The sequence below is a fragment of the Dermacentor andersoni genome, chromosome 4 (genome assembly GCF_023375885.2).
Source record: "Dermacentor andersoni chromosome 4, qqDerAnde1_hic_scaffold, whole genome shotgun sequence".
NCBI classification, from domain to species: domain Eukaryota; kingdom Metazoa; phylum Arthropoda; class Arachnida; order Ixodida; family Ixodidae; genus Dermacentor; species Dermacentor andersoni.
In genome coordinates, this window is record NC_092817.1 from 14,463,300 (window position 1) to 14,479,536 (window position 16,237).

A 16,237-nucleotide genomic window follows, 5' to 3' on the forward strand; every position below is an offset into this window, starting at 1 on the left:
AACTCAATAAAAACACAACAGAATTTCTATGACGACTTTTGCTAGGGATAGCGCAGTCAATAAATCGGGGCTGCTGAGTCTCTCTCTCTCTCTCTCTTTCTCGACTTAAAAATTCAACCCATCTTCCGTTTCCCCCGTTGAGTACAATCGTTAAAAAATTAATAATAACGTTTCATTTCATGCGCTGCTGCACGTTTTTCGACAGTAAAACCTGGTAATCCGGACGTCGTATCCGCGCCTTTCCCGTGTTGTCTGACTGTTTCTTATATCGCGGAGACAGAAATTATGCCGAGGTTTAAAAAAAGCGAGTCCTATTCGAGCTGCAAGAGCCATTGCATCGTTGCGCAAGGCAAACTTCACTTGGACAGGAAACTCGTGCATGACGCGCGGCCTACAGAGGCGGACGAGACGCGCCGCTGCCGCGTGCGAGGAGCCCGACGCGTACAAAAGTTTCTCCGTGGCGTCGCGCTTCGTGTCGCGTCCGCCGCTCGCCACGCTCGGCGAGGGCGCTTTCCGCCGCGGCTTGTCACCGACGGCTCTCATCGATGCGGGACAATCGAAGCGTGACTGCCGGCCGACGCCGGTAAGCGTGGTCTGTTGAGCGCCAGGAATCGGCCGTGAGCGATCCCTCTACGGTTGTGCCGTTAGGTGCGCGGAACCGTCTACGCGCGCCCGAAGGACTTGACTGATTAGGTTGAAGAACTGTGTTAAAGAGAGAGGAACTGTGTTAACTGTGTTAAAGCGGGGACGGTAGTGTCCAGTCGGCTACCTCGCACGTGGTAAGGAGGATGGGTGAGTGAAATAGAGAGACTCCGGCTCAGGTTTATCACGTGTGCTAGGCGAGTCGCAGTGCGCCGGTTGCCTTCGTGTACTGCAGAAGCGAACGCTTGGCTTTCTGGGATAGTGGTGGATGAGGCTGCGCGCCGAGGACTGTAGATCCGGTGAAAGGTCAACAGTCCAATCTGCTCGAGGCACACCGGAGAGCCCAGCGTCAACCGCCGAAGCTTGTATGGGCTTCGGCGTCCAAATCCACACACGATCTACGAGGGAATAGTGGGTAACGGAGGGGGCTCCGCGTGTTAATAGCTACTATCTGCGGAGATGGCATTATGGATGCGCGCGCGGGACAAGTAATGCGTAAAACAAATAAGCGGTTGCGTGATATCACAGTGACAGAGTGAATGCGAAGAGAAGCGAAACGCGGTGCAGGGCGTCGAAGGTTTCAGTGGTGAGGTGGACATTGGGAAATTTGCTGGCACAGCCGCATAATTGTCTGTTGAGATTGGTTTGATCAAGATGAGTCTGTAATTTTGCACGTTATCAGAAATGTTGAATAGGCACTGACCTTTAGGACACCCTACACTTAACGCTCAGCTTAAAAAGCAAGTGCGTATGCGTTTACTTCTGTCATTCTAATATATACGTATAAGGCCTTTCGTGCCGCAAAGAAATAATAGTTCCAAAACACTCTTCTGGGCTGACTTTCCAGCCACAGCTAACGCTGGAATGCAGCCTCAGTGGCCATAAGCGAAGCGTCCGCGTGGTCCGTGTCATCAACGTCTCTCAATCGTATCAGACGTGTGCGGAAGCAGAAAAAAAAAAAACGATGAGTTCAGCTAGCGTACTGCGTATTCGTCGCATCGTCGGCGAAGAACAATCGCGCCCATACAATGCGTCATCAGCTGCGCAGGCTTGGGACTGCCGCGGTATCGCCTCTGGTGGCCCACAGTTTCGGTAGCATCGTCCGCGGCAGCCACTGTGCGAGCGCGGCCACCGCGGAGACGCTTTGCGGGGTACTTCGTGCATTGTTCCTCATCGCATGGGCGCGCGGTGGTACGGGAACCAGGTTGGCTCGGGGTGAATCACACGCAGAGAGGGAGGCGATGCTGTACACTACTATACGGATGCCTTTCCTCATTTCACAGCGAAAGAAGATGCGTATTCGGCGTTGAGCGCCCATAACGTGCGCAGACCGTGGTTATACGAGTCTCGCAGCATCAGTAAATATTTCGGGGCCGGACTGCGTGAACTTGACTTACCCTAACTCAACGTTATCTTACCTAACCTAACATAACCTAACTTAACCTTCTTTGCAGCGTCACACAGCGTATTTGTTACGCGTTCACACCCAGGTGTGCGGCCTGTGAGCCGTTGTGCCGTCGTCTTTCCGACGTCATTGTCTGTCCTTAATCGTCATCCTTTTTTACTCCTCTGGATTAAATTAGTTTTATATGTCGGCACGTTGGGTGATTGGTACTGCTTCTCCCTTTCCCTTAATTTCACGCTGTCATGATGGTTATACCATCGACGTCGTTATAATTGGGCTAGTGGCCACTTACTGCTTTGAGTGGCGCTTGGCGCATTGCTTCTGGTGACTGTTCACAATTCTTTGTACAGTCGAACGCCTTTATAACGAAGTGCTTAGGGCCTCTGATATCCTTCGTTATACAGGTCACTTCGTGGTAAAGGTCACGCACCGCACCGGCCACAATAGAACCATGACACAATTGTTCCTTCGTTTACAGGTGCTTCTTTATACAGAGGCGCTTGACTGTATCAAATTTTGGCCACGTGGAATCGCGACATATTTCTGAGCGCTGGGGACGTATAATAGTTTCAAACGCATATGTTGACAAGGAGACACGGAAAATTTGCAAATGCCCATAGGAGAAAATCCAAACGAAATGTGTGCGCGTAAAATATTTATCACAATATTTTTTTTTTCTTTTTTTTCCACTGGCAGTTTAGGAAGGGCGTCACGCTAACTTGAAGTAATCATTTAAAAAGAGAAGAAGAAAGAAAGAAAGACTGGCATAAGCGGCCGACTATCGAGTGTTAGTGGAGACCACATCGTACGCTAACGAACTGCTTGAGGTAATACCGTAGCCTGAGCTCTCATCAGAGGGCTGTGTTAATTAGGAGTATTGCACCTATTATAGCTGCAAGGAATGTACTTATGCAAGCCCCACTTCACGGCCTGTGATCAGCTATGGTCACTCGGATGTCCTGAGGACTTTCTGAAATCAGTGGTGGTGTACAATCGGTGTTATACAATTGAAAGGCAGCCGCTCATTTTTACTATTATGAATGACGGGCTCATCGAGTATACTGAAAGAACTTGACTTCTACTAATGGTTGTAGACTGTGGTACGTGTCAACTTCCGACTGAGGGCGCGATTTAACGCTGCAGGTGCTCTATACCGACCGGTCGGGGCTTCTTTTGCTGTTCTTTTTTTTTTGTACGCACGTTAGAAACACGTCTTCCGCGCTATGTTGTTTCGCGCTGGGTGCATAATTTATGCAAAGTAACGGGCGATAAGGTCGCGGCACCATCGCTCCCAGCGTGCCTATCAGGTGTGTGAAGAAGACGCGCGGCTGGAGCTGTGCTTCCGTCCACTATGCGCACAACAACCGCGACAGGCCCTCGAAATGTCCCGGAGGAATCGTCTGTTCCGGATGCGGCAGAGGCCCGGCCGCGAGAGAGAGAGCGTGCACATTCCGCACGTAAGCCTGTCTTTTGTCTATGCCGGCTGAACCGATGCTTCGCAGGTGGCTGAGGAAAGACCGGACGGTGGTAACCGGTCTAACCGACCGACTATAAAGCAAACCGCGTTATTATACTGCTAGCTGCAACGTGGAGCCATGGCAGTGGCCTTGGCCTGTCAGCTTGGAGGATCTTAAGATTCACCGGATGCGCTGCTATCGCCGAAGCGCAAAGCAAATCATGGCGTCGCTGTACGCATTTGATCTCTTTCGAAAAGTTTGGCCAACAAGTTTGTGGTCAATGTCGATCTCCTGTGACTGTAGGCTTGGCACGATATCAACTTGTTATAAATTAAAAAAAAAATATGAAGAAGGAAGAAGCGCAACAAACCTGTAGTTTAGCTAACTGTCAACGTGGGGAACTCGAAGCTAACCTCCTCATTTATTGTTAAACTACTTCTGCCACTATCATGATTTTGCATTTCGGTCACGTTGCATTGCTAGTTTGAATGGTCGTAAGTTACGCGGCCGTGGTTCCTGGACCAATTCGCATTCGGCCTTGGAGATTCACCTGCTGCTCGTAACACTTCGGGAACGTGCAAAGGGCGGCTCTCACCCCGGCGGTGCGTCTTTGGCCCACCCGCTATCGGAAACCACGTCAGGGCTCGTATATATCTCCGGAAAGAAAAGTCGACCCGTCACGAGGCGGCCCTGCACCAGCGCCGCCGTCCTGCAGACACAGCTGCTCGGTTTCGGAGAGCGCGCGAGAAAGAGATGGAGGCCCAGGTAGTGGCCCGTTATCGCGGCTTCCCGATGTAATACATAGTAAAGCATTTCGTTTTTTTCTTTTTTTTTTTTTGTTTCCAAAGCGGCCGTGCTTCGGCGCGCCGTCCCGAAAGCGCGATCGGCACGCGGCACCGACGTCGCCGCTCAGCGAGACGAAAAGAAAACCACGCTGACCGGCGCTGTGTGCCACGGAGACAAGTCGCGAACATCTCGGGCAGGCTGTGTGAAAAAAAAGAAAGTGCATTTTTTCTGGCCAGTGCCTGTTTCGGGGAGCTCGAAGCGCGCCTGAGTGGTGGCAGCTCGTGGGTAAACTGGACCAGATAAAGAATGAAAAGAAGGAAGCGTATGCAAATTAGGTTCACGATAGCAACTACTCCATCTAACTGTAGGTGTTTGCGACCGGAAGAGAGGACACTATTTAGACAGCTTGGAATGCAACCATTTATTTCTTTGCCGATCGCCACTCTGCGCGCGGTTCTGTCGCTGCTGTGTTTACCTTTTAAGAAGCCCCCTGGAGAAGGAATATCTTGACGCAGAAATAAAGCTTAACAGAACGCAGGATATAATAAATACACGAATGAGAGAGAGAGAGAGAGAGAGAATATTTGTTTAATAAATGGCAGGAAGGTTGGCCCGAGGTTCACTTCTCTGTCGGGATAATCGAAAACGCAGAGAAAGAGAGCTATGAGGGTGGTGAACCTTACACAGCCGCGAGTCACACACACACACACACACACACACACACACACACACACACACACACACACACACACACACACACACACACACACACACACACACACACGCACACGCACACGCACACACACACGCACACGCACACACACACACACACACACACACACACACACACGCACACACGCACGCACGCACGCACACACACACACACACACACACACACACACACACACACACACACACACACACACACACACACACACACACACACCATTCCTTGCTTAGCCCTCCTTCGCGGAGACAGAGTTCACTGGCTCTACTCAAGATCGTTTTCGCAGGCGAATAACCTTGTACTATAACCATGCAAGAACATCACCATCGCAGAAAGTAACGAGAGCACTGTAGATGGCACTCTCGATAATAGCACTGTTGATGCCACAGAAAAAGGGGGAAAGAAGAAAAAAAAGGAAATAAAGAACATTAGATGGTACGAAGAACGGAGGGCAACTGGAATGGTGACCAGCCAACATTTCGGTCACACTCACACTGTGTGACCGTTCTAGCTTGAGGTTCGCCTTCTCCCTTAGGTGAGAGCAGCTGTGTGGGAAAACGCACTTCAGATGCAGTGCTCTTTCTTTCCCTCCTTTCTTTTCTTCAGTTTATGCACTTGCTTCTGAGCAGGATAGCGAACCTTCCTTTTCTTCGTCCTGACTCTCTTTCTTTTTTTAAATGCTCTATCTTAAATGCGCCAAGAAGTCAGATGAGGACGGCCTGTATAAGAAAATTTTGAATGGAGCAAAATGAGTGTTTGGCTTCTTGTATACACGAGACTCGACTTGCTGTTTTGTCATACTTCTCCGTGCCTCCCAGAAAGAACATGGCGTCTGCCACCGCAAGGATGCGGGCTTGGACCTCGCCGTTGCGACAGAGCGATCGCTGGCGTCGTGGCCGATCCAGGCATTGTGTCATCCGTCACGGTTGGGATACCGCAAGGAAGGCAACCGTGGCGTTTCATTTCGCAAACCGCGCACCTCGGCCAGATCGGGTCCAGCAATGCCCTCCTACAGATTCAGCGGCGGTCCAGGGACAGCTGCCCCGAAAAGTGCATTCCTGCCGAGACGCCAGCGCTTTGCGCTATAATACATTCTGCTAGTTTCAACTGCCGCCCATTGTGATTCGGGGACAACAATAGTGGTCGTCCAAGACCCGGCTTTTACTGACAGCGCTATGCCTCTGAGAGACAACGGCGAACGACGATTAGAAGTACAAGTTACGCTGTAGCTCTCCGCAGTGCGCGACCTTGCATGACAAGTGGAGAGAGGGCCCGCGCCTGATGGATTCCCTACTGGCCCTGGCAAGCGATTCAGAACCGAGCAGGCACTAATTCCTGTCCTGCGGCGCAGGCCGTCGATTGACGGGTTCTGCATGACGAGCAGCCCTAGGAGGCTGTTGGAGAGACCGTGTTGCTTGAAGCGGGTTCAGGCTCAATCACACCAGTGTGTCGTACAGCGCTCCTGCTGCTGTAGGAATGTCTCGACAAACGTCCCGCGCTGTGGTGGACGGTGAGGCGTGCCTCCAGCGTTGACATGCTGATGAGAAAGGACTTTGCAGGTTATTGTATAAGCCGGGGGTAGGGGGGGGGGGGGGGTTGGAGGGGAGCGTAGAGAACTGAAAAACACGTTAGTGGTCGGACAGCCTTACAATCGTACAAGGACTAGCGACGCTCACCGGTGGTTCACTGAAATTGAGTGATGATTTCAGTGAACAAGGCACATGACAAAGCTTTGTCCAAGACGCTTTTACTAGGACAAAGGCGGAAAGCGCACCGTATGTGCAATATGCATGGACTTCTCTCAACCCGTTATACGCCAGGCATTGCACACCAGTAGTTCCAGAGAAAACTGTGAAGTAAATACGTGCTCACATAAGGCGTCTGATTGACGATGATCAGAAGTTGGCGTCGTGCCCGTTACGAAGCCAGCTACCTACAAAACACACTGGCAATGGGGCGAAGCGGCCGCGTCACAGGGCCGTACCAGATATTTAATAAGAATGTTTGGAATTGTAACGGAACATTTAGCTGACGATTGTAACGTCATCGCTGAGAACGGCTGCCGGGGCGAAGAGCAACTTCTCTGCATGGTTGCAGCGCTCGGTAATTGAGATCGGGCAATGCGACACTTCGGCATTGGCCAGACAAAGCGTTGACGGTACTGCATATGTGTCCTGCACCTCGGCCTATTCACTACCAAAGTCTCTTTGTCACTTACTTAACTAAATCATGGGCGCTATAACGCAAAACTTTTCTATTCCAATTCTGCAATCACCCCTCCATGATTGGTAAAAAATATTTCGGGCCACCCCCATTTCTCGAGAACTGCGAAAACGCACCATGTGATATCAGAAATCAGAAATGTTTTTATTTTTAACGAACTTTTGGGGGTTCCTCCAGGCGAAACTCTGCGACATACAGCTTGATGTGTGCACGCTAATTGTGCATGATTAGACCGACGAAATAAAAATAATTATTTCTCATTCGACGCCTTTTTCGCCGCAATACTCTGCCATTGATCAAACGTTCTCGGGCTGCGCCCACTTCGCTTGTCTGTCACGCGACGTCACAAAACCGGGATAACTCATAGCGTCAAAGTGACGTGTACCCGTTAAAGACGTATTAATATGCCAAACAAAAGGGAATTTTTTCCTCAATGCCCGGAGACAGCCCTGCTCCGAAAGGAATAGAAGATGGCTGCCTACCGATTGCTCTGGCGCTAGCTAGTCGGAGCGGCCGCGGAGCATGGATTTATTTGCGCATAATAAACATTTTTCCATGGCAGTATAACGTCATCGAACCCTTTCGGCACGTATGCAAGATCACTTTCCCAACTCTTCTTTCATCCGCCGTGGTTGCTCAGTGGCTATGGTGTTGGGCTGCTGAGCACAAGGACGCGGGATCGGATCCCGGCCACGGCGGCCGCATTTCGATGGGGGCGAAATGCGAAAACACCCGTGTACTTAGATTTAGGTGCACTTTAAAGATCCCCAGGGGGTCGAAATTTCCGGAGTCATCCACTACGGCGTGCCTCATAATCAGAAAGTGGTTTTGGCACGTGAAACCCCATAATTTAATTTCTTTAGCTCTTCTTTGCTGAGGATCAGTTCTGGAGGCATTTCTAACGTTTCTTTGCACGCCGCCGCGATTTTAGACTAGCCACCGCAAGCTAAGTAAGGGAAAGCGGATCAATCACAGACGCCGGCAACAGCCTCTTCATCCGGTTATCTGCTTTCACTGTGCTGGCTCGGCCCCATGCATGGAAACCCTCTATACTTGAGCGTTATCCTCGCCTCTTGTCAGCCAATTCGGTAAGGAAATCTGCTCAATGTAGGCATTGTTATTCGCTATGAAAGCAAAGAAAAAAAAAGTGACCTCCTATAAGCGAGGAGCGCGGCTGATTGCTATGCTTGCGTCAGTGGTTGCGTAAATTTAACGTCATGGGATTAGAATAAAGATTGGAATGGTTTAAGTTATAGAGCCCCCTTAAATTTCAATGGAACGCTGTTTTAGTGTTTATGTTGGTCTAATTTGGCGAGCATATTGCACTATCCGCCACAATGTTCGTGTTCAAGCGATTTCTGCATGAAAACCTTTCTTTGCGGTTGTCGCTGTTCGTTCGTTCGTTTTGTTCACTAACAAACCGAAGGCAGCTGCGGCACGTGTTCGTGTTCGACGAATGCGTCACCAATCCTGCGCTTGCATACACGCACGAATAAAGCACAGCTTCACAAGGCTCGACAACGAACTGCACTTGTCGGTATTCTTCCAGGTACTTGGAACGAACGGCAAGGGACATCATAACGCTGCAGACTGGCGACGCGGCAGCTTAGGGACGCACTTTGTGCGTAGTATACGGCCGGGGGAGAGAGTCAAAAGGGGAGGGAGGTTAGCCAGTGTATAGCGGGAAACCGCGCTTTTACTCTGCCGTAAATGTGTACGCCTCCCCCCTTGGCGCCAGCAGTGCACTTCAGCCGTCTCTCGTACGTCCAGTCCATTTCCTCCCTGCACGGCATACGTACGTGGCCGGCGTGGTTCATCACCCCCGTTCTTCCCTTATGGTCCGAGGCGTCAGCAGGTGAGACACGTCGTGTCTCGGAGCGGTGTTGGTCTGAGCCGCACGTGCAGTGGAAGGAGAGGGGAAAGCACAGGCTGACCTGTGGCACGCCGTTTCAACCCTACTTCAAAAGGGCCGCCGCTCTGGGGCATCGGCGGGGCTCTGCCAGGTTTACAGGCAAGGCGTCCAGAGAGGCTTCCTCGGCTCAACTCACCCAGCCTTTTTTTTTTTCTTTCTCTCCTTTTTTTTTTTCTCTTCTGGATTCTCGGTGTGTGCCTGCGTGCGTTTGTTGCGCCAGCGCCTCTGTTGCAGACGAGTCTTAGCACGCGGTGCGATCCAGACGCGCCGCATTACCGTATGGGCGTCGGCCGCCGCTACGCAGACGAACCCCCTGCGACGCGCTGCCGATGCGGACGGTTCGTTTGTTGGCTGCGTGTGCCACTCGAAACGGTGCAATGTAGTGGAGCCTGCATGGTGTGCTGCGGCGATCGCAGCGCGGGGGAAAGTAGTGCAGAGTTTCGGCGGTGCTTCTAAGACAATTTTTTGTTTTGTATTAGCTCATGCCCTTGGTGTTAGACTCTTGATGTTAAACTTTGCTCGAGACATCGCCAAGATATCTATTCAAATTGCAAACTATTACAATTCCGCGGAGCGCAGCTATTTGGAATACTATCGTGAGAGATTTACAACTGCTTGAAGTTGTGCGAGCACTATAGTATGTTCTAGACCGTGCGAAAACGTGTAACTGCCTCCACGTTGGCCAATGTTCCTGGCAGACTCAAGTACTTGTAATCGTGGATCGAGCCATGGTGCTCATCATAGACTGAAAAGGCTGGTACTAGAAACCCGTACATTTATTAACTTTCCTGCTTTTATTTGTGGCCTTCAACATTCTGGGCGGATTACTACAGTGCTTCCGCATGCCCTCTGATTGGTTCGAAGTTAGGTCCGGATTCTCCATGTTTCTCAGTACTGTGCCGGTCGCTGAACGTATTTCAGCTGATTCCGGATAGTGATGATGATGAATATTTGCTGTTGTACGTAAAATACCAATCAACTAACAACACCCATAAAGAAAAGAACACTCGCTTAACGGAGAGCTATAACTCGCCACTGCAACCCGGGGAAATGTAATGATTTCTTCCTTTCCCCCGACAAGCCAGCTCGGGTGTCATTAGTCAGCGGCGCCATTTACTTCATATATCCACCTACAGGCGTCGCAACAACTGGGCCATTTTTAAACGTTGCTCCACTCGAAGCGCCATTTCTTGGGGCGTATGCGGGGAGTTCTTTCGCAACCGGCGGCATGATATCGAAGACCTCCCCTATCCTCCACGGTGCTGCACCGTTTTGAAGCGTGCAAGCTTCTGGCGCGCCGCCACCGCGCCGCCGCCTTCTCTTTGTCCGGCGAGAGAAATCCTCCGGGGAATGCTCTTGCAGCCCGGGTTATATGGCCCATTAGCGACGACGGAAAACTGTTCCGACCGCGCGTCGTCCATTGAAAGTGCTGTGAGCGATGGCTTAGGTCGAAGAAGACGCTTTGAGGACAGCCGCCACGCTCGCTCGCTGGCTGCGGACGGTAGATCATGCCTGCACGTTCGACGAGGAGAAGGAGCGACGCGAGAAAGGCCACGGCTGGATTTGAAGAGACACGTGTTTATACCTGAGCGGAAGCTTCGGGCACAGTGGCTCGCTGGTGGGGCCCAGATATCGCGGCCGCCACCGCGGGTGGTCCTCTCCGATTCCCGGGAGGTTTCACTCTCGACGGGCCCGCTCATCTCGTTGCGTCTCGCGCGGGGCATCTTATTCCATTGTGTCGTCTGCTGCGCAGAGCTTCGGCGTGTAATAGCGGGCTTGCGAATGAAAAGGTGGGGAAATTCTGTCACTATATCGCGCAGGTACCCTCGTGCTTGAAACCGAGAGACAAATGCGTCCGCGATTTGGCTCGGGTTGTCGGAAGTCGCTGTTGCAGTACACGTTCCGGTGGCGGTGCGGCGACGAGGCACTGTCCCCTGATAGTCGCTTCTTACAGTCTGCATGAGTCACGTTTAGTGTGCTTTCTTATCTATACGGACTGTATACGTTTAGGCTTGCAATCTCGCTGCATGCAGGGACTCGCTTTAGGAATATATCCTTGCATATTTGGGTGTCGCTTCTCCCAGCATCTCATAAAGTGCGTGTTATTTCAGAACTCCGCACACATTAGGAACGCTGCGGTGAATCCAATATTGTGTCACTGCGTGGCATGTAGGAACAGGTGTCCTGTCGCTGAGAATGCGTGCCGTCCCCGCCAAGCAATCTACGCAAGCGCGCTTGTGATGGGTTTAACACAGCGGGGCTGAATCCGTACCAGGCGACGCGTCGGGCCGTGTGCCGGAACCGGATGCACGGCTCACTATACTTCTCTATTAATGCCTGTGCACTGAATCGAAAATTCCAGAACCCTGCCGTTTTCGTGACCTCTTGGGCGTCGTGGATCCAGTTCTTCAACGCATCAGCTTTGGCGCCACGCTCACAACGCGGTAATAAATACTAATAGCGCTATTACCTGCGGTTTTACGGCTCGCCGCAGCTGCAGATTATTGGAGAGGCTTAAAGCGTAATAGCCTCGCGATCTAGGTCACATGTGCGCCGGAATACGCGCGCGCATCGGTGTAAGCGACGCAATGCGAGAGCGTGACGGCGGCGCCCGAGTCATTTGACCCGCGCATAACACCATCGATGCTTGTGCCACCGCCCACTCTCGAGCACTCGTGGTTGTTGTTGTTCATGCTTTGTGTTATTGCTGTGATAAAGCTATGCCGACTCGTTTTTGAACTCAGAGGTCGTGCTTTGAAATCGAGGAGTTCCTTTTCTTTTCTTTTTGTTTAAAACATAAAATGTCCTTGAAACTGGACACAGTACAACTGTGACACGGTGTCCGCCTGTACTAAAATATTCTTAAACATCTTCCACCTGAGATGCTTAGCAATTTTGTAGCAGAAAGATTGCGGATTTGGCTAGCTGAAAGGCATTCGTGATGATCAGCGGGCAGGAAGGAGAATAGGAAAACAATGCTTGTCCCGTGTTTTGAGATTCTTGCATTCGTCTTCGTGCTCGCTGATACGCACGAACTTTACAGCCAACTAATACAGAGCAAAGTTGGTTTGCATGGAAGAAGCCGTGGAAGGTGCAGGGGTGGCTGCTGGACCCCTCTCTTCCAGTCGGCGCCGCCCCTGTCACCGCACAGTTCTAACGCTACCCGTTGTTCTCGTCGCCGCAGGAACGGCGATTCACCACCGTCGTCGGGTGGCGTCTCGACCCGGGAGAGCCTGTGGCAGAAGGCCTCCTCGCTGCGCCAGTCGCTGCGGGGCCGCAGCAGCCGCCACGATGGGACTCCCGGCGGCGGCGGCTCCTCGAACCGGCGGCCGGCCTCGCTCTACCTGGCCGACTCGTCGTCCCGCTGCTCCAAGTCGCGCCAGTCGCTGCGCCGCGAGTGGGGCTCGCAGCGGGACCTGTCGCGCGAGAAACGCCACGCCGCCTCACTGCCGCACCCTCCGTCCCAGCAGCAGTCACAACATCAGCAGCAGCAACAGTCGTGCGACGCCGGCTCGGACCAGGAGCCGGACACTGCGTGGTCCTCGACGTGGACGTTGCCGGACAGCGGCAACGTGCCGCTTCCGCCCAAGCAGCGCTCGCCACGCAAGTTGACCAAGGACTCGGGCTACGAGACGAGCGGCGGCGGCGGCGGCGGAGCTCACGGAGAACCCGACTACGTCAACAGGGAGTGGGTGTCCCGCGCTCCCAGTCCGCCGCCGTCGGGGTCAGGCCAGACGTCGTGCTCCTCATCCGGCACCCCGTCGGGTCCGGCCATTATCGGAACTAGTCCCGTCGGCGCTGGTGGCGCGACGTGAGTTTGCTGATTGTTTTCTTTTGTTGCGTCTCGCGGCGGCGCACGAAGACGTGCGTGCACTGTGCAGAGCGAGCAGCGTTCGTTTAGAAATTCTATCCTGCGAATACTGCAGGCCGCTGTGAAGTTGGCTCCGGCTACGTAACGTAGATTTGAGCTGTGGTAAGGCGTATTCGCTATATAGCAAATAATAACAAAGTAGAAGGGCTTGGTCACCGATCATTGCAAAAACTTCATTCGTGCTAACTCCGCTATTTGTTCATCAATGTCCCGCTGTGGGTATGCAGGTCGTGGCGTTCCATGTAAGGTTTCCAACTCTCTAGTGGACGAAATTCGGGACAGGCTCATGACGGGGGCAGCCGAGGAGGGGGGGGGGGGGGGCGAAGGGCAGGAGTCTCGGGCTGCACCTGCAACAAAGCTGCAGAAATGTTTTTCAGTCCTGCCATGTCGCGATTTACAAGAAAAGTGCAGTAGTTGCCTGGCTAACGCAACTGCCAATACAAAGAAAGGTATACTGTAAACGGAACTAGAACCACGACAAAAAACGAAACCACCTTTATGTTTAAAACTATTAAACAGAAGACAAAAGAAATAAAAAGAACGTGCAACTGAGCCGTCAGGCGTGTTATAAGAAGAAAAGCTGGTGTTATATTGATTGTTAATCGGAATCAAAAACCAAATATCCAGACGTTTGGCTGTCGCGACTAGATCAAGTCGGAACTCGGGACTTTTACTCAAAAGTCGAGACGGTCCCGCTAAATTCAGGACGGTTGGCAACCCTAGTCACATGTGAAGTGCTCCTAGATAAACCTCTTAATGTACACTTCGGATCCCGGCCGAAGCGTAGAAACTTAAGTATCGTTTTCTTTTTTTTCGTACGTGCGTTCTCAACCTACGTACAAGTGCCCGTTAAACTACCGGATGCCGACAGATTCTCACTCCCACCCGGGAGGCGTGATAAGCTAAGACAAACGAAAGGAAGAAGAAGAAGAAATAAAAGAGGTGGTTGTGTGCGCCGTAAGCAATGAGGTCGGGTTCTTAGCAGGTTAGCCCGCTGCACTGAAAATGTCTCTTCGTGCGGCCTAAAGAAAAGAATGACAAAACAACAACAAAAAAAAAAACCGAGATACATGTCGTCATGATTCACAATACAGAAGCACGCTCAGTCACCAATATGTAAAGGTTGCGAGCGAGATGATAACGAGATGTTCATAACCAAAATGAAGTCGGGCCTTCATTTAGGATAGTCCCGGCCTGTCTGTGCCACCAAATTACATCAAGCTGTGGCACTGAGAATGTTAGCGGCAATAATATTGGGGTTAAATGCAAATATAGTAAATGAGGAAGGAGAGTACGTAATTTTGATCGTTACCTAGTGCTACAGTAAGCTCACGGAGGACTGCCGAACAGGGATTTCTTTCATATAGGCAGCGTTTTCTTTACGCGCTCCCATGGCCACGAAACGCCGTTGTCATAACGGCGTTTGTTAAAATTTCATCTTTATCATCGTGCCCATCCCTTACCAACGACAACCTCGCAGCCTGCATGTCTTACTGCTGTACGCGCATGTACTCGACGTAAACGCGAAAGCGCTTTGTCTCTAGAGCAACAATGGACTTGCTGAGTGTAAGGCTTCATTGTCACGTGAGAGCTTACGAGACAACTGAACGGAAGCCTTTAACCGGAACCCTGTGCATGCCATCAGGAAGTGACCGTCTCTTGTTTGTTTCTTGTAACGTTAGCGGGACACAGCGTACCCCATATGCACGCGCTTCGCCCTCGCCACGTTATTCTTTCCTTCCTTTCTGCACTGACTCCGTATACCCGCCCGCAGCCGCCATGTAGCGGAACCTGGAAGCCTTCCGACGCGCGCAAGTTTTGCACAATCGATGACCGCCGCGCGCGCGCGCTCATCGGTTGTCCCAACGTTCTCTCGATTACGGCTACTTACCACCTCGTCGACGATCTTCCTCATCAGCCGCGCGAGCAATTATGCGTTCAGGAAGCGTTTTTAGTCTTTCTTCGGCGGGCGGACAGCTGCTCGCATGGACACACGCGGCCTTCTTCAAATTAAGGCGCGCTCCTTTTATTCTGGGCTCGAACAATGGAGCGACCGACCGGTCGGCGCCGCTATCTCCGGACCCGATCAGCTGTGCGGCGGCGGCGGTAGTTGCGGGCCGTGTGCAATGGGCCCGCCATTCCTTGCGCGGGCAATCATCTCAGTAGCGTCGCCCGGGCAGGCCAGTTTAAATCCCTGGCCGCGAGAAATGAACTGATTGGCCCGAAGCCCCCTCTCGTACGTGGGGAAAGAAAGGAGAGAAATAAAAACAAAACAATGCGGGGAAAGAGTGCTTGGTTCAACTAACGAGGGAAGGAGAGAAGGATGTTCGTTTCGTCCCCTTTGATCGACGTCACTGTCTGTGGGTTAGGTAACCGCGCCTTTAAGGAACGAGCGGCGCTGTTTTTGTTCAGTTTGTCGTCGCGTTCATCTTCGAAAAACGTGACAGGATGAACGATGCATTGTGTGTCGCAAAGATCGCAGTGAGGTTCTCAGAGTTTTCGCGCTTTGTTTCGCTGATGTTATAACGGTGGGTCGCTCTACGCCGCGCCGTGCGAAATGCGCACATGCTATCCTAAAAGCGGGGGAAAGAAAGAAACGAGAACCCGGCGACGGCAAGAGAAGACAAGAGCATAGCGCTGGCCGATTGCTTACCTGTCTTGGTCAATTCTTGCGATAAAATGAATAATGCATTTCGAAGAAGCACAAGCTCTAACGCGCTCAAGGTACAAATTCTGCAACATGCATTACCAGCAGTGGCATTATTAATTATTACGTTTCACTATCTCCTTTCGTTACCTTTCTCATAATAATCAATCGACATTGTGGAGACTGGATTGATTTTGCCTATGCTGGTGCTATGTGGGCACAGTTACGATATCCATGTTGAAAGTATACCTGAGCGGAAGCGGGCGGGACCAAAACGTGCGTAATACACGAAACGCCAGCGCTTGGCCACATCTAAATTGTATTTAAACGTCGATTTGTACCAACCCGCCTTGGTTGCTCAGTGGCTATGGTGTTGGGCTGCTGAGCACAAGGTCGCGAGATCGAATGCCGGCTACGGACGGCCGCATTTCGATGAAGGCGACAACACCCGTCTACTTAGGTTTGGGTACACCTTAAAGAACCCCATGGCAGTCCAAATTTCCGGAGTCCCCCGCTACGTCGTCCTTCACAATCAGATCGTGATTTTGGCGCGTAAAAGCCCATAAT

General features: G+C 51.7%; 1 protein-coding gene across 1 annotated transcript in view; it reads left to right on the forward strand.

The window, feature by feature from the left end:
- The window catches only part of LOC126535956 (uncharacterized), a 638,450-nt gene that overhangs the window by 255,850 nt on the left and 366,363 nt on the right, over positions 1-16,237 (forward strand). Inside the window, exon 3 of the mRNA XM_050182825.3 lies at positions 12,337-12,963. Coding sequence (XP_050038782.2) covers positions 12,337-12,963 — 627 coding nt within the window. The remainder of the gene's footprint in view (positions 1-12,336; positions 12,964-16,237) is intronic.